At 55.1% G+C, this 19,608-nt stretch overlaps 6 protein-coding genes across 6 annotated transcripts; 4 read left to right on the top strand and 2 right to left on the bottom strand.

Annotated features, from left to right (window-relative positions):
- The first annotated feature begins 1,677 nt into the window (after nt 1-1,677).
- Nucleotides 1,678-5,145, top strand: CQD1 (Cqd1p). The gene is made up of 11 exons (XM_076638589.1): nt 1,678-2,427; nt 2,517-2,714; nt 2,828-3,358; nt 3,459-3,486; nt 3,550-3,578; nt 3,671-3,951; nt 4,049-4,083; nt 4,255-4,527; nt 4,692-4,795; nt 4,880-4,989; nt 5,066-5,145. Exons 1-10 carry the CDS (start codon nt 1,726-1,728, stop codon nt 4,973-4,975), a joined length of 2,277 nt encoding a protein of 758 aa, XP_076500864.1. The 5' UTR covers nt 1,678-1,725; the 3' UTR covers nt 4,976-4,989; nt 5,066-5,145.
- Nucleotides 5,146-5,713: 568 nt separating this feature from the next.
- Nucleotides 5,714-7,365, top strand: BDY24DRAFT_99545 (uncharacterized protein). The gene is made up of 7 exons (XM_076645287.1): nt 5,714-6,047; nt 6,149-6,244; nt 6,352-6,359; nt 6,439-6,738; nt 6,814-6,939; nt 7,006-7,216; nt 7,284-7,365. Exons 1-6 carry the CDS (start codon nt 5,819-5,821, stop codon nt 7,078-7,080), a joined length of 834 nt encoding a protein of 277 aa, XP_076500863.1. The 5' UTR covers nt 5,714-5,818; the 3' UTR covers nt 7,081-7,216; nt 7,284-7,365.
- Nucleotides 7,366-8,516: 1,151 nt separating this feature from the next.
- Nucleotides 8,517-10,224, top strand: BDY24DRAFT_411659 (uncharacterized protein; the record flags this gene model as incomplete). The annotated part of the gene is made up of 6 exons (XM_076642956.1): nt 8,517-9,239; nt 9,310-9,495; nt 9,580-9,633; nt 9,703-9,726; nt 9,801-10,013; nt 10,117-10,224. The coding sequence occupies 6 exons, from the start codon at nt 8,517-8,519 to the stop codon at nt 10,222-10,224; spliced, it is 1,308 nt and encodes a 435-aa protein (XP_076500862.1).
- BDY24DRAFT_99509 (uncharacterized protein) lies at nt 10,101-10,657 on the top strand. Its single transcript, XM_076645286.1, has one exon. The coding sequence runs from the start codon at nt 10,231-10,233 to the stop codon at nt 10,567-10,569; it is 339 nt and encodes a 112-aa protein (XP_076500861.1). The 5' UTR covers nt 10,101-10,230; the 3' UTR covers nt 10,570-10,657.
- Nucleotides 10,618-12,986, bottom strand: BDY24DRAFT_368128 (uncharacterized protein; the record flags this gene model as incomplete). Its single annotated transcript, XM_076638009.1, has 4 exons — nt 10,618-10,869; nt 10,977-12,509; nt 12,631-12,684; nt 12,876-12,986. 4 exons carry the CDS (start codon nt 12,984-12,986, stop codon nt 10,618-10,620), a joined length of 1,950 nt encoding a protein of 649 aa, XP_076500860.1.
- Nucleotides 12,987-14,231: 1,245 nt separating this feature from the next.
- Nucleotides 14,232-19,604, bottom strand: RSE1 (U2 snRNP complex subunit RSE1). Its single transcript, XM_076638588.1, has 15 exons — nt 19,257-19,604; nt 18,526-18,917; nt 18,328-18,421; nt 18,016-18,209; nt 17,729-17,907; nt 17,297-17,649; nt 16,780-17,192; nt 16,616-16,693; nt 16,365-16,528; nt 16,074-16,286; nt 15,805-15,973; nt 15,595-15,714; nt 15,304-15,510; nt 15,100-15,225; nt 14,232-15,018 (listed from the first exon to the last, which is right to left on the bottom strand). Exons 1-15 carry the CDS (start codon nt 19,498-19,500, stop codon nt 14,317-14,319), a joined length of 3,648 nt encoding a protein of 1,215 aa, XP_076500859.1. The 5' UTR covers nt 19,501-19,604; the 3' UTR covers nt 14,232-14,316.
- Nucleotides 19,605-19,608: the final 4 nt, after the last annotated feature.

Raw genomic sequence — 19,608 nt, 5'->3', positions numbered from 1 at the left:
TCGAATGATCCACCTCCCTTCTTCTTTGTTTCCTTTTTTTTTCTTTCCTCCTTCTTCTCCTCGTCCTCCAGGTTCTTCGAGGGCGTTTTATCTAAACTTTGCCTTCCTCTCTCTCCAAAAGGGAGGACTCACGACGGGCGAAAGTTGTTTGAGAAGCTCGAGACTACTCTCGCCTTCGTTTGCTCTTCTCCTCGAAAACCCACCTCGACGCCCCCGTTTTCCTGTCTTTCTTGGTCAGAAGAAATCTTCCTACCCTTAAGGCGAGATACACGCCTTTCTACCCTAAGAGGAACATGAGGAAACCGTCGAAAGCGCTCACGAAGATCACCTTCTGTGAGTCATTTTCCTTCGAAGCTCAACCCTCCCTCCCTACTCGCCATGCCTCACGAGTCGAAGAGCTTCACTTTCCACCCTCCTGGACGCACGGAGACGTCCTTGACGTGGGCTTCGGGGGAGGAGGAGTCCAGGAAAGCGAAATGGCTGAGGGAGGGAGGGAGAAGAGCTCGACGACGACGCTCTTGAGATCGTTTTTTTTCGCTGAAGGAGCGAGATAGAAGCGATCTGGAGTCGGTCGAGAAGGACCTGCAGAGGGTGGTGAGACGGAAGGGAGGAGGCAGCGAGGATGCGGAGTGGCTTGAGCGAGGCCTGTGCATGTACGCTCGCGACGGATTCTGAGGTTTTTCGGATTGCTACCGGTTCAGGAGGGTCTGAGTCATCCGTTGCATCTCTGATGGTCATAATCTAGTGATCTAAAAGCAACGTTCCAGATAGAGAAGGTAGCCGACGAGATGGAAAGCTGACGAGAAGTTCGACGCGTCTGAGCGAAAAACGTCTGCGACCTTTCCATCTGGACGAGGATCTCGGATGACTTCTCAGTGGTGGTCCTTCTTTGATATATATACGTTTTCCGACGAACACTGGGTGAAGCCGGTCCAGCTGGAAAAAAATCTTTCAGACCAGATGGAATCGAGGCAGACGGCTTTCGGATCGCTTCCGGCTGCAGTGGGCGTGTTTCAGGTTTTTCGAGGATTCCATCTGGACGGGACGTTCTCCATGTGGTCCATGATCCCTGAGAGTCATTTCAGTCGAACCATGTTGCTGATCCAGATCGGAGAGCTTCGATTCAGATGGAAAGCGACGTCGAACTCGGGAGGGAGGAGCGCGTCGCGGCTGGCCTGAGGCTGCTGCTGAGCGAGAAGCGTTATGACTTGGAGAGCTGGACAAAAGCACTGTCGGTGGTTGGTAGACATGTTGAAGTCTCAAAGCTCAGTATAGGACCCCTGGAGAATTTCTGGCAGAAAAATGAGGACAGGACGAAACGCCTCTTCCGCTTCTCTCCTTGCTCCTCCCTCCAACCACAAGGACCTCGAAACCGTCCCTTTTTTCCCTCACGTCCCTCAGAACCGCTCGTTCTCTCTCGATCCTCGGGCGACGACGTTCGAGCTCGTGCCTTCCGAAGTTCCGCCTGCCGAGTGGACGCGTCGAGCGCGGGTTTCAACGAGCGTTTTGGAGCGTAATGTTTAGGATATCGAGCCTATTTTTTTTACAAGAACGGTCGAGGTTTCTCTTGAAAGAACAAGAAACTTCGAGTTGAGAATTTTTTGACCTGAGAAATGACGTTGCAGCCCCTCCGATCAGCTGCCTGTGCGCTCGAGTCGAGTTGACCTCCAACCTCTTCCCTCCTTCCCTCTCCTCCCCCCCTCCCTTCTCGAAGAGAGGCCAACGATGCCTCCTCCTCTCGTGTTCCCTCTCCTCCTCGCTCGCAGAACAGCAGGAGCGTACCTCCTCCCTTCCAGCAGCTCTTTCGGTCCCTCCTCCTCCTTCCTCCGGTTCCCTCCTCGTCCTCTCTCGCTCACCTCCCTCGGCCTCTCCTTCTCCTCCTTCCAGCAACAACAACATCGCTCCTACTCCTCCCGTCCTACGCCATCCTCCTTCTTCTCCTCCATCAACAAATCCTCTCCCTTCTCGAAACCCAACTTCAAACCCAACGAGTTCCACCTCCTCTTCGGCGGCATCCTCAGCTCCCTCCTCCTCCTCTCCTACTTCAAAGGATCCTACTTTTCCCCTCCTCCCTTGCCCGGATCCGAAACCAACTGGGACCCCACCAAAGAAGTCCCTTACACCACCGTCGGACCGGGGAAGAAGCTCATCTCGGCGAAATCGATGGTCGAACAACCGAAGGGTTGGGTCGAGGTGGTGGGAACGGCGGTGATGGAATGGGTGGTAGAACCGATCATGACTGTGGCGAGGTTCTTTCATTTGGCGGCGTTGTTTGTACCGGTGATTCTGTTGGTGCCGGTGGTTTGGATTGGGAGGAGGGAGAGGTTGGAAGGAGGAGGGAAGGAGAGGGGAGAGAGGGCTGGAGCGGTTTGGTGGTATGGAGTGTTGGTTAGGCAGATGCAGAGGGCTGGGCCGAGTTTCATCAAGGTGAGCGACTAACGAAGTGTACTAGAGTCTGGAATTTGTCATTTTGGTTGTTGCTGACCGAAGGTTTTCGCGTTTGGTTCGTTTTGAAGCTCGCTCAATGGGCAGGATCAAGATCGGATCTGTTCCCTCATCGCCTCTGCGAAGCGTTCGGCCAGCTTCATTCGAACGGGAAACCTCATTCGTTCCATCATACCAAGAAGGTCATCGAACGGGTGTTCAAGAGACCGTTCGAGGAAGTGTTCGAGGAGTTTGACGAGGTGCCGATTGGATGTGGTGCTATCGCTCAGGTGAGCTTCGACGTTCGAGCTCGACAGTTCTCCTTCCCTCTCGTTCTCGCTCTCTCCCCATCTCACATCGTCTTTGCTTTCTCTTTTTCCTTTTCGCTTCGTTCGCTTTTTAGGTCTACAAAGCCACTCTCCGCCCGGACATCCTCCCTCCTTCGTACCACTCCCCTAAACACCAGCCCAACCCCACCACCTCCCGCCTCACCCAAGCTCTCGACCCTCTCCCTCCTTCCTCCCCTCCTCCAGCCGCCACCGCTCCCACCTCCGCCGTAGCCATCAAGATCCTCCACCCCCGCGTCGAATCCACCATCCGTCGGGATCTCAAAATCATGTCCTTCTTCGCCTCCTTGCTCAACTCGTTCCCAGGGATGGAATGGCTGTCGTTCCCGGAGGAGGTCGACGTGTTTGGAGCGATGATGAATCAGCAGTTGGATCTGAACGTCGAAGCGGAGAACTTGGAGAGGTTCGAGAGGAACTTTATGTATAGGAGAGGGGCGGTGAGTTTCCCGAGACCGGTGAGGGATTATTCGACGAGGGAGGTGTTGGTCGAGGAGTTTGAGAACGCGTTGCCGTTGAAGTGGTTTTTGAGGAACGGAGGAGGGGAGTATGATGAGCAGTTGGCTGGGATGGGGTTGGATGCTTTCTTGGTGAGTTCCGACTTTCCGTCTTGTCGAAACGAAGGGAGGTAGAAGGATGAGAGGACGAGACGCGTCGAAGCTGACCTTTCGTTTCGTTTGGATCGAACAGAACATGCTCTTGCTGGACAACTGGACTCGTGAGCACCTCTCCTAAACTCCTACTACTTCTCATCTTATTCTGACTCATCTCGTCCTCCCAGATGGAGATCTCCACCCCGGAAACATCATGGTTCGTCTTTCTCCTCCCTCCTCCCTTCCCTCCCTCCCTCTCTCCTCCCTTCCTCACACACCCCCACCTCCTCTCTTCTTCCCCCCACCCAGGTCAAATTCTTCAAACCCAGCACCTCCGCTCTCTTCAAGAACCTCTACGCCTACCTCCTCGGTCTCGCTCAAACGTCCTCCCCTACCGCCGTCTCCCCTCAAGCCAAAGACGACTCGGACGCCATCGTCGCGAAACTCTCCCTGCTCGCTCACGACCCGAAACTCTGGTTGGAGGAGCTGCACGAGTTGTTTGAGGACGGGTGGCAGCCCGAGTTGGTGTTTATCGATGCGGGACTGGTGACCCAGTTGGATGGGACGAACAGGAGGAACTTTTTGGATCTGTGAGTGGGATGGGACGTTGAACTCTCGTCTGCGTTCTGCTTTGCTTCGATGAGGACCTCAACACTGACGAGGTGTTTCTTTACCTTTCGTTCGTAGGTTCCAAGCTCTCGCTGAATTCGACGGATACAGAGGTTCGCCTTCTCTCGTCCTTTCCTTCGTTCGAATCTCGACGCGTCGTGCCCCTCCCTTTCCCCTCTCTCGCTGACCCTTCTCCCGCTCTTTCCATCTTCCGTTCCCTTTCCCCCTCCCTCCCACCTTCCACACATCTCCCCTCTCCCTCTCCCCCTCCCTACCCTTCGCAGCCGGCACCCTCATGGTCCAACGCTGCAAAACGCCCGAACTCGTCCTCGACCCCGAAACCTTCGCGCTCAAGATCCAGCACCTCGTCCTCTCCGTCAAATCCAAAACCTTCTCCCTCGCTCGGATCCGAATCTCGGATATCTTGGGAGAGGTGCTCACGGCCGTGAGGGTCAACCATGTGAAGATGGAGGGAGATTTCGTGAACACGATCTTGTCGATCTTGTTGCTGGAAGGGATTGGGAGGAGGTTGGATCCGGAGTTGGATTTGTTCCAGAGTGAGTGGAAGGGTTTCTTCTGGGGTGTGGTGTGGGTGGGGGGAAGGAGGGGGTTGGTGGGGAGGAAGGGAAGGAGGGAGAGGGGGAGGAGAAGGAGAAGGAAAAGGGAGGGACGTTCGAGCTGACCTTTTCGTGTTCGTTTTCGTTTTCGTTCTCGTCGCAAGGTGCTCTCCCGATCCTGCGTCAAGTCGGTGGACGAGCCATGGCTGGAACGGGTGCGGATGATTTAGATGGAGTGGGAGTGAAGGATCTCGGAGCCATGATCAAGGTGAGTTCCGAAATAGAGGAGGGAGGAGGAGCCGAAACGAGAGAGCTGATCGGGTTCTGGCTCTCCTTTGGGTGTTCTGTTCAGCTCTGGATCTGGATGGAAGCTCGAGCTCTGGCTGGAGGAGCTGTGGTTGATTGGGAGGCGTTCGTTCGGTACGATTGGTTGAGTCCGAACCTTTGAGGAGGGACGACGAGGTTCGTTCCCTTTTCTTTCCCTTTCTCGATCAACTCCAAGCTGACCTTCGTACCTCTTCGCTTGGTGTTCTCGAAGGGTCGACTCGAGTTGTAATAGATCGGTGTACAGTACTCTTAGACAGAGAGATCATGACTTCTTTCACGCCCCAAAAAGAACTCGACGCGTTGAAAGCTGGCTCCGTCCTTCTTCCTGAACACTGAGAAACCTTCCTTCGGGTGTCGTACGAAACCCATCGACGTATGAGATTCATGTTGAATTAAAGAAGGTAGACTACGCCCGATCTCTAACAAAGACGAAGAGAGAGGACAGGCTCGTTGGGCCAGTTTCGTCGAGCTCACTTTCGAGCTCCCTTCCCTCAACCCTCCTTCCAGCAACCATGACCTCCCTCCCCGAAACTTTCTCCTCGTCGCATAGACCTCACCACATCTGCTCACACGATCTTATCTATCTATCTTGACCCCCTTTGAATCGCAGCAAGTCTTTCTCGTCCCCCTCTTCATTGACCTCCTCTCGCCCCTTTGCTCCCCTGAGATCAGCTCACCCCAAACTCCCACCTCCCCTCCCTCCCTTCCTCCTCTCGGCCCAGGAGGTTTTGAGTCTTCTTTCTTAGCTTCCATCCTACCCTTTCATCTTTCCTCCGTTCAACAAACTTCCTTTTCAGCAACCTACAAACGTCGGCAGGGCCCGTCCAAACACTCTCGTTTCTCTTCCTCAGCTTCGACTTAGCTTCCCTCCCTTCCCCTCGCAACACCCTCCTCGACTTATCCTTCCCTCCTTCGTCTTCCTTCGTCACTCCATCTCACATCGTCGTCCTCTTCCTTCTCGTCCATGTTCCCATCGTCCCGGTGGCGAGGTTCCAGCTTCCCATCTCGACCATCCCGCGTCCTTCCTCTCCTCTTCGTCGTCTCCCTCGTCCTCGCCTTCCCTCTTCAAGTCCAAGCTGCCAACGAAACCGACGCTGAGAACGCAGAGGAAACGAGTGCTAGAGTCAAAGCTGCTGCTCTCACTCAGGGAACGGATGGAGGGAGTGGAGCGATGGGATTCGTATGGGCTGCTTGTGAGTTTTGAGCTTCCAACGAAGGGAACGTCAAGGAGGGTCGAGAGGTCGAGCGACGAGAGAAGAGCGCTAACGCTGCTTTTCCTTTTTGGATCTACCAGTCTGTATCCTCATAGGTCTCCCACTCCTTACTGCTGGACTGAAGTTGATGAGGCTTACCTGTGGTGCTGGGTTGGGACTCGTTCTATGCTTTGTCGGTGAGTGAGGCTCGTTTCAGCTTCATGAGCTCAGGACATCTCGTCGCTCTCTGCGACTCACCTCCTTATCCATCAATCTAACCCGTCTTCTTTTTCACGTTCCACAGTCTGGCTTGTACGCAGTTTATCGAATTGTAGCTCCTCTCTCCGTTCACTGGAGGCTGACTTTCACTTTCCTCGTCCGTCGCGTACAGTCCTTCGTCAACTCCTCCCCTACCAACGGATTCGCTTCCACCCCTTTCCTCAGCGACGTCCTCATCACCATCCCAACCCTCGTCCTCTCAGCTCTCGCTCTAGGTCTCGGACTCTTCCGACCAGCTCGATACGTCGGCCACAACCTCCTCTGTCTCGCCGGAGGGATCGCTTTCGTTCTTCAACTCATGCTGTTCCGGGAAGGGCTTCTCATTCCGATCAGGGAGGTGATCTGGGGCTTGGTGGGACTAGCTGCTATCCTGGGGTTGGTTCTTGGGGTTTGGAGGCAGAGGGTAGGAGTGGTGAGTCCACGTCCTCGTTCTTCGTTGCCTTCCAGATCTCGAGATGCTCACTTCGCTTCGTCTTTACCTTCTCAGCTCTCCATGTCATCGATGGCTGGATCGTTCCTTTTGTCGCTCGGTGTCGATCTCATCATCAACAAGCAGCAAGGAATGTCGTTCGGTCTGAGGGTCATCTTTGACGACAACTCTGCGCACGAAACTGTGAGAACCCTTTCCCTTTCCCCTTTTCCTTCCCCCTTCGACACTGACCTCCTCGTATTGCTGCAGCTTCTCGTTCGAACGAACTACAAACCCACCCTCTCGACTCAGATCATTCTCGGTGTCGGCCTTGCGTTTGCGTGAGTCTCGTTTCGAAGACGCGTCGATCTCAAACGTGTATCGCTCACTTCGACGTCTCATCTCGATCTTGCCCTCTCAGCGCCATCGGATCTGTCGCTCAGCACTTCCTCTATCCGGGAGATTTCATCAAACGACCTCTGTAGGCCCTCCTTCTCCTCCATCACCCTACAAGTCCCGTCGCTGACTCGATCCTTCAATCTCTTCAGCTCGAAACAATGGTCCTCCCTCCTCGCTCCTCCTTCCGAACAGCCCATCGACCGATCCACCAAGTTCTACGCCGAAGACCTCGAACCTGGAGCTATCTCACCTCCCGACGAAGCCTACGTCCGACCTTGGGAACGAAACAAGAACGGAGGAGGAGTCGGAATCGCTTCTTCAGAACCCTACTTCGATCAGCAACCTCAGATGGATCAACGTCAGACTCTGGAGCAGCAGAGGAGGTACGAGGAGGAGCAACGGGTCATCTACGAACAGCAACAACGATTCGCGGCTGAGAGGCAGGCGTATGGAGGAGGAGGAGGGATCCGTCACGTCGCAACTCATCAGCCATCTCCCGCCGTCTCCAATCGAACCCTCACCCCCGAGTTCTTCGACCCTTCCTCCACCCTCATGCGACCTCCCACTGCCTTCCGTCCCGTCAACAACCAGTCGGCTCCCAACTCGCCTCTCCACTCTCAATCCCAATCCCAAGCAGCTCCTCCTCCCTCCGCCTCTCGTCCTCGTCCAGCTCAACAGCAAGAAGTCCCCTGGCAACAACAGCAGCAGCAACAACAGCAACGTCTCGCTCAGCAGCAAGAAGCAGGAGGAGGAGGTCGACTCAACATCCCTTCAGCTCCCGATCGATCCACCAACTCCTCTCCCTCCTCGATCTACTCAACGAGAGGCGACACGCTCCCTCCTGCGTCGAAGACGGACCTCCTCAACGCCGTCCAGAAGCTGTACGGGACAGCGAGTCAACAGCAGATGGGGAAAGATAGGCCGCTGGTGGATGCGAGTCGGGGTGAAGGTGGGAGTGGGAAGAGGTACGAGCCGCCTAGTGCGAGATATCTCTGAGGAGGACGCGTCGTTGTGGTTCTCTGCTTCCGTTCGCTTGCTTTTGCATTTCTTTGCCTTCCTGCTCGTACTCATTCTTTCTCATTTGATTGTGCTCTATATTAAACACGCTCTTACTTCTTTTTCCTATCATTGCATCGCTCGTTCTCTCGTGCTCTCTTCTCGTCTTCATTCAGGTTTTGCTTTGCTTTTTTTTCTTTTGCTTGTCTCTTCCCTCTTTGCATTTTGGGATTCGATACTGAAGGCGCTTTGGACGCTCTTTCACACTCGTACTGAAATTCTTGACAGAAAGGGAGCATCTCTGTTAGAGAATTCAAACTCCGCTTTCGAAAAAGCTCAACTCTTGCTCTCCTTCCTTCCCTCCCTCCCTTCCCCTCCAACCAACCATGTCGTCCACCCGTCTAGCCCTCGCTCTCCTCCTCCCTCCCACCCGCCCCATCCTCTCCACCCGTTCCCTCTCCTCTCAACCTCGCAGCAATCCCAAACCTCGTCGCACTAGTGGCTCTGGGGTCTCGAGCTACGGGTTCAACTCCTCGCCCATCGAAGATCAACGGAGGGACGAAACTCCCGTCTACAAAGCTCGCTCAACATCTGGACTACCTGCCAACGAGGGAGAGTTCGGATTCGCGGAGTCGCAGAGGACGGAACGATCCTTCAACTCAGCATCAGAAGGAGGAGATAGAGGAGGAAGACGACCTCTGAACGAATCTCGTTCTTCCTCCTCCTCCTCCTCCTCCTTTGGTCGTCGTCGCGAAGAATCAGCTTCCTTCCCTCCGCGTTCCCCGTCCTTTCGTCACCCCTACAACTCGAACTACGCCGGTCCTCTTCACCCAACCTGGAAGGACGCTCGATCCTCGGACGGCAGCGCAGGAGGTCCACCTCGCAAAGTCGAAGAGCGTGAAGTCCTCGAATTCCCAGGTCGGGATGGACGTTTTCAAGCTGAGGATCTGAGCGTTCCGATCTCGAAACGGCATCCGAGATACAAGAAGGAGGTTCCCGTGCAGAGGGGTGGGTTTGATTTGGGGCCGAGGGTGCAGAAGGAGGTGGTGGGGAAGGAGAGGGAGAAGGAGGAGGGAGAGGACGAAGGAGAGAGAGGGTTGACTCTTCATGTGGGTTCTTCTTCTTTCGAGAGGATGCTCAAGGTTACGCTGACATGAGATTCTCATTCTTCGTCTTCAGATCAACTCTTTGCCCGTGGAGACTTCAGCCCAAGCGATCTACCCTCGTCTGATTCAAGCCGGGTTGAAAGTCGCGACGTGCGAGGCGATCGTGGATGGATACAGGTCGACGGTGGTGGTGGAGTTGGAGAAGGATGAATCGGGAGTGAGAGCTGCGTTGAAGAAGTTGATCGAAGGGACGCCAATCGTGAGTTCAAATCGATCAAGTGTTCAAAGAAGGAGAGCGCTGACCCTCGTTTCGTCCGTCGCGTCCTTTCGTTTCGTTTTCTAGCTCAAGAACAAGATCGAGATCACTGGGAACATGGATACTGTCTCAGACATCTTTGTTCGTACATCTTGTTTCTTTTCCTTACGCTCCCGCTGGAGCTAATCCGTCCCTCCTTTCTTCTCGCAGACTCCGTCAAAACGACGACTCGCTGTTCGTCCTCCCTCTTCCTCCTCTCACTCTCCTTCTCCCACTCACGTTCCCCTTATCTCTCTCGCTGCCCCTAGATCTCCAACGTCCCCCTCTACACTGACCTCCCCGACCTCGCTCGCTTCCTCCACACCTCGGGAGTCCACAACATCGACGCTCTCCAACTCGTTCGTCACAAAGGCGAAACGACCCATTCAGGCTTGGCTTTCTTGTGGACCAGGGAGGAGCAGGTGAAGAAGCTGATTGGGAGAGAGTTGATGTTTGCTGGAGAGACGAGGCTGCTCTTTGGGGTGAGTGAATTGAACGAGCGAAACTGACGGAGGGAGGGAGGCAGAAGAGACGCGTCGAGCTGACCCTCTTTTCGTCCCCTTTTGGTCGTTTTCTGTTCATCAGGTCGCCCAAGACGAACCCATCCCTGCTCAAACGAACAAATCGGAGTTCATAAACGGACCTGCGATGAAGATTCGGCCGAGTAGGGTACAGCGGGAGAGACTCGAGTAGATCTCGATGCTGCTTCTTGCTTATACATCTCGCTACTCACCTGTCGCCTTGCTTGCTTGTCCGACGAGAGCTCATGAAAAGCACGGAAAGAGGGGAGTCAAGGGGTTGAGTGCGAGCGTGGACGTGAGAGGCATAAATAGTAGAACAACGAACGAACGAACGAAAGAAACGCATGGTGAAAACAAGGCGAGAGTGAGTGAGAAGGTGCGATGTGAGATGAAACGTGAGGCATATGCAAGTGCGTGGGTGTGTGGGTGTGTGTGTGCGAGAGAGAGAAATGCGAGTGGAAGAAACGAGGAACGAGAAAAGCAAAACAACAAAAAAACAAAACGAAACGAAGACTAAAGCGCGTCTCTCGTCCCCGTCCTCTCCCCAACTCCCATCCCGCCTCCCTCAGTAAACAACCTCCTGCCTCAGCGGACTCCCTCCTAGCCTTCTTGGCTCCTGACCCACCTCCTCGCAAAGCCTCCACTTCTCCGCCAGGATCTCCGAGAACGGCGAGGAGAGGTGAGGTGTGAGCCTCAGACCGAGATCGACGAGGACTTTTTTGTATCGCTGGCGAGGGCGGTGGGTGTGGTTGTGGTTGTGAGAGGAAGAAGAGGGGAGAGGAGAGTAGGACGAGCGTGGGGAGGAAGGGTGTGGGGTCTGCAGAGACGAGGAAAGAAGGCAGAGGGGAGAGTCAGTGAAATAAAGAGGAGAAGACGACGACGCGTCAAACCAGACAAAACCAAGAGAAAAGCAGACAGACTCACGAACTCCCCGAGATGTTCATCTCCTTCCTCCTCTGTAATCCCACCATCCCTCACCTCCCTCCAACTCTCCCCGTTCTCACTCCCACCGACCATCCCGCCCTCAGCCTCAGCCTCAGCCTCAGCACCCCTCAACCACATCTCCAGTCCCAACGAGTTCCTAGTATCAAACCCAGCCCCGAGTCCTCCTTCTCCGCTGCTTCTCTCTCCTCCTCCTCGGCGCGTCGCCAAAGGTCTCCAAGGATCCCTCCCCTCCGCCCTTTCTTCCGCCAGAATCCTCACCACATGCCCGTCAACCTCCTCGTCGTCCGAATCTGAGTCATCTTCCGACGAACTGCTATCGTCGTCGGGAGTGACGACAGGGTAGACGCTTGTGCGAGTTCGGGAGGGAGGGCGAGCGGAAGCTTGAGAGCCGTCGGCGAGGAACGAGATGAACTGATCGTGGGTGAAGGGAGGGAGGAGGGAGGGATGGGTGGACGGTGAGGCTGAGTTTGGGGAGGAGGAGGAGGAGGGGGAAGAGGTTGAGTGGAGGTTGAGTGGAGGAGTCGGGGAATAATGCTCGATGTGCAACGGCGCGTCGGGGTCGTCCTCGTCCGAGTCGGAGTCTTCAAAGAGAGTTGAAAGATGGAAGGATGAGGTTGTAGAGGGCAGAGAAGCGTTGTCGTTGTCTTCCACTGCTTCTTCTTCCATCCAAGCCTGATCCCTCTCGTCGTTCTCGTCCGAATCAATGTTCCCGTCGTCGTCGAACGATCCTTCCTCCTCGTCCGAAATGCTGTCCTCCTCCTCCTCTTCGTCGTTTGACGAGTCGAAGAGCGAGCTCGAGTCGGCTAAATCGAGCCAGTAGGCGAGGTAGGTTGCTGGGTGGGCTCGAGCATGGAGGGAAGAAGTGGTGGTTTGGGTTGAGCGACGCGACGAGGGGAGGAGGAGGTGGGATTCGGAAAGGGCTCGACGACGATGGGTTTGAGGTTGAGTTTGTGGTTGGGGAGTAAGGGGTGTCGAGAGGGAAGGAAGGGGGAGCTGTTGGGGTGTTGCTGGCGAAGGAGAGGGAGTGGGAGTCTCGTCGACGAAGGAGGGTTGGAACGAGTCGACGTAACGAGGGTAGGGGACGTCGTTGGGTTGGAAGGCGAAGGTTCGACGACGGAAGAGGTTTGAATCCGCGGACGTAGAGCGAGAACGACGCCTTGAAGGTTGGGGAGGAGGAGGAGAGTTTGTGGAGGGGTTGGTGGACGGAGGAAGATGAAGAAGTTGGTCGTCGACCTGTTCCAACTTGGTCGTCGCTTCTTCTTCTGAGTTCCATCTCTTCCTCCTTCCTCCTCCTCCACTCCGTTGTTGCTGCTGAGGCGAAGAAGTAGGGGAGGAGAGGTTCGACGGTCCTCCTCTTGCTTCCCCTGCGATTTGAACGAGGTCGAGGTCCGAGTAGTCTGAAGAGGAGGGGAGGGAGCGAAGGCTGAATTCGGACGAGGACGAGGGGACGGAGAAGGAATCGCTCTCTTCTTGAGAAGGACGACGACCTTGGAGACGAATTGGGGATCTCATCTGAGGGAACAAAGGGAAGGTTAGTTTTCGGGAAAGAAGCGTCAGCTCAGATAGGGAGGAGCTCGCGTGCGACCCAAGGGAGGAGGGACGGGTTGTTCCTGAAAGAGAGCTCTGAACTTACTTCTTCCTTCCTGAACCAGCGGTTGAATCCAGCGTCCAGTAGAGTTACCAAGATCTGTTGTTCATATAGACAGATGAGAGTCAGATTTCAGACTCTCTTCTCACTGAAACGTCGAGCTGAAGCTTCGCAAGGGGGGGTCTCCATCGTCGAGCTCGTCCGACCTTCCCTCCCCTCCCTCTTCCCGCAACCCTCCAACACACCGCTTTGAGAAGACCGAACTCTTCTAGAAGAAGAATGAAGCTCACCGAGAAGCCCAGTTGGCAGGAATATCCCACGAGGAAGCCTAAGAGGGAGAGGAGGACGAAGGGCAGTCGAGAAGGTGGGGAGGAGGAGGAGGGAGCTGAGGTCGATGACATGGGAGCTCTCGAAGCTTGATCTGAACAGGTCTTCTCCCTTTGAAGGCAGCGTCTTCTGAACCGTGTGGGAAGGAGTGAGAGGGTTCTATAGTCGAAGGGGAGGAAGAAGGATAAGGAGGGATGGGAGCGAGAGGGAGAGAGGGAGGGAGAGGGAAGGTGAAAGGTCGGGGGGTGAATCGAGAGGCGAGGAGGGTCGTGTTTCGAAGGTTTCTCTGTGTGCCCGCTTCGTTTCGACGTTCCTGATTCCACAGTCCTTTGAGTCAAGTACGCGTACGGCTTGAGTTGAGTGTAGAGAAAAGAGGTAGAGTGGGACGGATGGTGGTGGTTTGCGGCTAAGGAAAGAGCTTCCTCCACTGCCGCTATCCTCCGTCGACCCCGATTTGGGGTCCTCTCCCGCCTTCGCCTTCTTTTGTTTCCTGTGCAGCCCAAGAGAGCCCTGGAAACCGCTCATCTCGCAGGGTAGCAACGAAGGGAGGGTCACTGCGACAGATCTTGCGTGGACTGCTCTGAGAAAAGAGGAAAGGGAAGAGAGAGAGAAGAGGGAAGAGAGCCTCGACGCGTCGTCCAACTTTAATCTCTGCTAGCTCGAACTTCGAGTCAGATCGCGATAACGACGTTTAACCACGGAAGCGGGAGATGATGGGGCTGCTTCCTCTTCCGGCCGTCCTGTACGTTGGCGATCGTGAGAGAGATAAAGAAGATGACTCGATTGGGGAGAGGAGAGAGAGACGACGGAGGGCCGTCAGCCGTCTTGCGTTTCTTTTTCGGTTCGTTCAACGACTGAAAGGGGCTTAGAGAAACAGGGAAGAGTCTTCTAAGGTATGGGCTCTTAAGGGCAGCGGCTCGTCTTCACCAGGAGGGAAGTGGCAGCTCGAGAACGCCGAGAGGAGGAGAGAAGATGAATCGCGTCGCGTCCAACAGTTCGACTGCCTTGTGAGTTGGGAAGAAAGAGAAGAGATGATTCACCTGTGTCTCGTCTGTTGTTTTTAAATGGTGTCTCTTGAATCGTAGACCAGGAGTTCGGGTCTGGGAGGGGAAGCAGCCCACACATTCGACGCGTCGAGGTTCATCTTTTGCCTTCGTTCTCAGCTTCCTCCCCTCGCTTTCACTGTACTCCTTTGGAAGCTTCATGTCCTGGAATAATGAGCGGTACAGAAAGATAAACTCTCAATCGAACACGAGAAGCAATGAAAGAGCACGACGAGCATGGCGCGTCAAAACGTTTCCTTTTCTTTCCAACAGCACGATGAGAGAAAACTGATAACAAGATCGCATACACAAACAAAGCGTACAAGAAGAACCAAACTAGACTAAACTACCCCGCCCTCCGCTAGAACCCAGATCCCGTCCTGAGACCCTCCACCTTCTTCAATACCTCTCCCAAGTTCCTATCGAGCTCCGCTGCGATCTGCATCTGCTTCGTCGTCGGCAGCAACGCGAACGTCTCACACAGATCTCCATCCACCACCGCCTTCACGGGAGCGTAGTACCCTCGGTAATGCAGGTGATCCCTCCCGACCAGACTAGGCGCCTCACTCCTCATATGCATCTCGAGCGTCGACATGAAGTCGATGTCCTCCCTCGAGACGAAAGGGATCAGGAGACCGATCGTTCCGTGGAGTCCAGTGTAGACGAGGACGTCTCGACCTCCGGCGACGAGGGAGATCTTGGTGAGGGAGGTGACGATGTCCCCGACGTTGTAGTGAGCGAGGAGGGTGGTTTTGTTGGGAGCTCCCATGAGTTTGGGCTTCTCGTGAAGGATTCCGGCTCCTGTTGGATCCTCGTCGACCATGGTGGAGACCGAGGTGGGGAGTCGGTTGATGATGATGTTTCCGAACTTGTCTCCGATGGCGACGGTTTCGTAGTCGACCATGGTGGAGGAGACGACCCATCGAGGTTGCGAGTCGTCGGCGAAGACGATGAGTTTGTTCTCGACCGCTTTGTAGGCGACGTAGAAGATGGACTCCTGCAGGTCTCCGACGAGGATTCGGGATCCTTGGGTGTTGAGGGAGACGATGGCGGTGGGGAAGGACTGCGAGAAGAAAAAGAAAGGAGAGTCAGGATCGAGACGCGTCGAACAAGAACGAAACGGAAAGTGAAAGGAAAAACTCACGCTGTTCTCGCACTTCCTCAGCATCTTCTTCTTTCCGATGTCGTATATACGAAGAGCCTTTCCAACTCCAGCGACCAATCGACCTTGGAAGGACATGAGACAGGTGGGGACGTCGTCGATCTCGGTCTGCGAAAAACGGAAGACGAACGCGTCAGTTCGAGCTCCTTCGGTCGTTTAAACCTCGTCGAAAGGAAAGAGACTCACGATATGCAGCAACTCCAACTTCTTCCCATCCTCCGCGAAGGTGTACGTCCTCAGGTAACCGCTCGAGCACGACCGTGGCGAAAGAAGGGTGTCCTTCGCAGTTCCAACGACGAGGATGTTCTCTCCGCCTCGACTCGAGAAGTTGACGACGGCGAGAGAGAAGGCTGCTTCGTTCTCGTCGAGGTCGATCAGGTCGAGGGTGGTGGACTAATTCGGCGAGGAAAGAACAGGAGGGACGAGACTCAGTACACGTCGAGACGAAGAAGGGAAGAAGAGCCAGAAAGAACTCACCTCTATTGGATCGATCACACGAATGCACGAAGCCCACTGGCCAGCCTCAGCCTTCGGTCGTCCAAACACCTCCGGTGCGAGATCCACCATCTCTCGATCGATCCTCGAACCACTCGCAGCCTGAAGAGAGAAAGGAAGACGGGGAATGAGTCAGTCAACGCGTCGAGGCTCGAGGCTGGTCTCAAACGAAAGGGTAGAGGGGAAACGCACCTTCTCCTCGAGCAACCGCTTAACAGCAACAGGCCCATGCGTCCTGTGTTCCGACTCGATGATGTAGAACAGCTTGTTGGTAGGGTGGGAGACGAAACGACGAGGAGTGTAGGAAAGGGGAGTGATGTCCTGCTTCAGCTTTGTACCGAGCTTGGGGATGGTGAAGATTCTGAGAAAAGGAAGAAGATCAAAAGTAAGTTGTCAGCTCTGGAACGAGGAAAGGGTGCCGAGGGGGACGAGACGACGGAAACGAGAAGCAGCAAACTCACCGAAGAGTGCTCCCAGCGATACCGATCAGTCCATCGGGACACAGCTCAGCCGAGAACGCCCAAGCGTGATCCAAGCTCTCGTAGATGAGGGGCGAGAACTGAAGGAGGTTTTGATGGGTGTAGTTGATCCAGGATTGAGAGGAGAGAGCGAGGACGGAGGACTGGCCGTGGACGGAGACTCGAACGAGACGAGCAGGTTTGGATCCGAGGAATCTGTGAAGGTCGAAAGAGGAAGGAAGACATCAGGATTGAGAGTCGAAGGAAGGGAGGTGAAGTGAGGGGAGAACGAACCGTTGTCGAGTGTCGGTGAGTTGTCCGTTGACGGTGTCGATGACGGTTCGAAGGAGAACACCGTTCTGGAGTCCGATGTTGAGGAACATGGTGGGGTGGTTCTTGTCGATACTGGTGTCGACCATCTCGGCGATGCAGATCGACGAAGGGACGGCGGTGAGAGCCTGAAGAAGAGCGAGAAAGAGAGCGAGGGAGACGCGTCAGTTTGGTTCTCCTTTCGAAGAGCACTACGAGGAGAGAATCGAGCTGACCTGGAGACTGAGCGTCGAAAGAGTGTTATCGGGATCGAGAGAGATGATGTGAACGGTCTGGTTTTCGCATCCGACGGCCTACGAACGAAGAACCAAAAAAAAGCAAACGACGCGTCAGTTCAAAAGCTCTCCTCCCTTCCTTTTCCTTCTTCTCGAGCACTCACCAAGAACATCGACCTCATCCTCCCCAACGGAACCTCTCCAATACTCATGCACACCACTCCCGCCGGCATCCCCTTTTTATCCTGATACTCGTTCAAGCTCCCGTCCACGTCCAACTCGAAGTAAACCAGCTCAGCCGTATTCAACGCAACGACGATCTGCCTCTTGTTGGTCGTCGCCGAAACGATGTGCTTCCCATCGGGGACGGGCCACTTCTTCTTCTCCTTGTTGGCGAGAACGTGTCGGATCTCGTGAGGGGTGATCTGAACGATGGAGTTCTCTCCGAGCTGCTGCACGGCGAGGGTGGGAGCGTCCGAACGGAAGCCCATGTCGTAGACTTCCTCGATGGTCTCGCCGATGGAGAGGACGAGGGTTCCGTTGACGAAGGAGAGGACGATGTAGGAGTCGTACTCGTCTGTAGGAGAACCGAGGAGGGAAAGGAAGGTCGATCAGCTTCTTCGTTCGTCTCGACGCGTCTTAATCGAACTTGAACGAGTCGGGAAGGGAATGAGAACTCACCATCCTCGCTAAGCTTCACCGTCCAGACCGCATTCGGCACTCCAGGAAGATCCGAGCTGACCGTCTCCGCAACCTCCAACCCGTACCTCAGCATCCTGAACGTCGACCTCGCTCCTCGTCCACAAGCAGCGAAGATCTGAGGGGTGTCCTGTCCGAGGATGTTGGCGACCTTGGCGTCGATGATGGGATCCAGGGAGTCGAGTTCGTCGGAGAGGATGAGGTTGTCGAGTGGACGAGGACCGAAGAGGGCGAGTGGGAGGGGACCGTCCTCCATTCCGAGGGAGGGGTAGTCGGCGGAGGAGAACTCGGACTCGTTGTCGTCGTCTCCGAGCTTTTGGAATTGGTAGAGGTAGCTGGAGGGGTGAAGAGGACGGGCAGAATGTCAATGAGGTAAGACGGGAGACAAAAAAGAGGAAAGAAAGGTCGACTGACTGGTTTCCGAACTCGCTGGCGACGAAGAGGAATCCACTCTTGAGGATGCAGAGAGCCGAAGCGACGGGGACGGTGTCGAAGTACTTGATCTTGAGCGAGAGAACCTCCTCGTCCTTGTGCTCGATCGTGACCTTGAAGAGATCTCCATCCTCGGACTGCAGCAGGAAGAAGAAGTCGCCCTGGCAAGAAGAAGAACGGGACGAAATCGAGAGAAGCGAGGTCTCAGCTCGAGCGCTTCCTCCTTCTGCCCTCCCTGCCTTCTACGAACTCGAAGAGATCAGACTCACCTTCATCTTGTGCATGACAGCCGAAACGATGATGATCCCTCTCGAGTCGTTGGCGAGAGGATGCCTCCTCTTGGGAATGGGAACTCGATGTTGAGGCGCGTCCATGTGTCGGTAGATGATGTAGTCCTCGCAGCAGACGAGAACTCCAGAGGGACCCTCGAATCGATCCGTCGATGCTGACTGACCTCCGGGAACTAGAGTAGAGCGAAGGAAAGGAGGGAAAAGGTGAGCTCTCGTCGACGCGAAGGGGCGAAGGAAGGAAGGAGAGGGAGGTGAGCTCGAGAGGAGAGAGAGAGAGATGGAAAGACGAACCTTGAACGAGCAAGTTTGCACGAGCATCCGTAGGTTCCGACCACTTCCTGACGACGTGGTTGAGTCCGAGATCGAGCTCGTAGAACGTGAGCATCTGAGGAAGGCGAGCAAAAGAAAAGAAGGAAGGCTGAGAGTCAGCTCGAGCTCCTTCCCTTCCTCCCCTCCCCTCCCCAGCTCCTCCCCCGTCTCAAAACTCACCTTCTCAGCGTTGTTGAAAGCCTCCCCCGTAGGATCCGCATCACTATCTCCGTAATCGACCTCCAAAGCAGCGAACATAGGGTTGTCGAACCCAACGTCGACTCCGACGATGCTGAGGATGATGGCCTGCTGCTTGTGAGCTTCGAGCGGAGACGAGATGGTCAGGTTGGCCGCCGCGTCTCGGTTGAGGATGTAGACGAGTTTGGCCTTCTCTACGGCTCCGATCATGACTGCTCGACCTTTAGGATCTGTGGCGAGGTATTGACCGGGAACGATTCGACGAGAGCCTGACTTTCCGTAGGTCTCTTGGTGAACCTTTTTGAAGGAGGAAGGGGAGGAGATGTATTCGAGGATGACGATTCGACCAGAGTCCGAGCCGACGATGATGTAGTCTGTGTGGGAGAGAGGAGAAAGAGGTCAGCATGCTTGAAGGAAGCAGGTCGAGAAGATGGAGGGGTGGGTGGGAAGGGAAGGAAGGAGGTCGAGAGGTCGAGCTCGTTTGGTTGAGCTCTCCCATCGCCCACCGGGGTCCGAAGAGGTCGTACAACATCAAGCTGGGATGTCTATAGCACCTAGAAGAATACCGATCTCTTCAAAAAGCGTCCCAGCTATCCTAGAAGGTCGGATGCACCTCCAAACGACCCTCGCTCTGCTCCTCCTCCCTTCATTCAGCCCACCTCCCTCCTTCTCCTCTCTTCTTCCCTACGAACGCTGAAACCGCATTCACTCACCCTTATTCCCGCCCGTCAACCTAAACCCCGCCAAACTCCTTACCGTCCCAAAGACCTCCATCTCCAGTAGGGTCTCAATCTTTCCAGAGCTCGCATCCGGCTTGAGAAGTTCGATCCTCGTCCCTCTGGCAACGACAATCTCCTGAGATTTGGGAAGACCAGAGAACGATCCGACGATGGCGTGAGAGATGGATTGGGGAGGGGAGAGCGTGAGGTTGTAGAAGTGGGGGCCAGGAGCGGCCATCGCGACACGAACGAAAGGGAGGGAAGGGAGGAAGGGAGGAGAGGTGGAAGTTGGGAGGGACACGAAAGAGAAGGAGACGAACGCGAGTTTAGTTTGGACCTCAACGTC

The sequence above is a fragment of the Mrakia frigida genome, assembly GCF_051309035.1.
Source record: "Mrakia frigida strain ATCC 22029 unplaced genomic scaffold BDY24scaffold_2, whole genome shotgun sequence".
In the NCBI taxonomy this organism is placed as follows: Eukaryota; Fungi; Basidiomycota; class Tremellomycetes; order Cystofilobasidiales; family Mrakiaceae; genus Mrakia; species Mrakia frigida.
This window is presented reverse-complemented; position numbering and strand designations above follow the sequence as displayed.

Excerpts from the sequence above, each read along its gene's own strand:
- BDY24DRAFT_99509 (XM_076645286.1), top strand. The coding sequence starts at position 10,231 with ATGCTGCTTCTTGCTTATACATCTCGCTACTCACCTGTCGCCTTGCTT.
- RSE1 (XM_076638588.1), bottom strand. The coding sequence starts at position 19,500 with ATGGCCGCTCCTGGCCCCCACTTCTACAACCTCACGCTCTCCCCTCCC. Across the intron at positions 16,694-16,779 it reads GGATGAGGTCGATGTTCTTG|GCCGTCGGATGCGAAAACCA; the intron begins GTGAGTGCTCGA and ends CTTCGTTCGTAG. Across the intron at positions 16,287-16,364 it reads CTCACCGACACTCGACAACG|ATTCCTCGGATCCAAACCTG; the intron begins GTTCGTTCTCCC and ends CGACCTTCACAG.
- CQD1 (XM_076638589.1), top strand. The coding sequence starts at position 1,726 with ATGCCTCCTCCTCTCGTGTTCCCTCTCCTCCTCGCTCGCAGAACAGCA. Across the intron at positions 3,952-4,048 it reads AGGAGGAACTTTTTGGATCT|GTTCCAAGCTCTCGCTGAAT; the intron begins GTGAGTGGGATG and ends TTTCGTTCGTAG. Across the intron at positions 4,528-4,691 it reads GGAGTTGGATTTGTTCCAGA|GTGCTCTCCCGATCCTGCGT; the intron begins GTGAGTGGAAGG and ends TCTCGTCGCAAG.
- BDY24DRAFT_99545 (XM_076645287.1), top strand. The coding sequence starts at position 5,819 with ATGTTCCCATCGTCCCGGTGGCGAGGTTCCAGCTTCCCATCTCGACCA. Across the intron at positions 6,739-6,813 it reads GGAGGCAGAGGGTAGGAGTG|CTCTCCATGTCATCGATGGC; the intron begins GTGAGTCCACGT and ends TTACCTTCTCAG. Across the intron at positions 6,940-7,005 it reads ACAACTCTGCGCACGAAACT|CTTCTCGTTCGAACGAACTA; the intron begins GTGAGAACCCTT and ends GTATTGCTGCAG.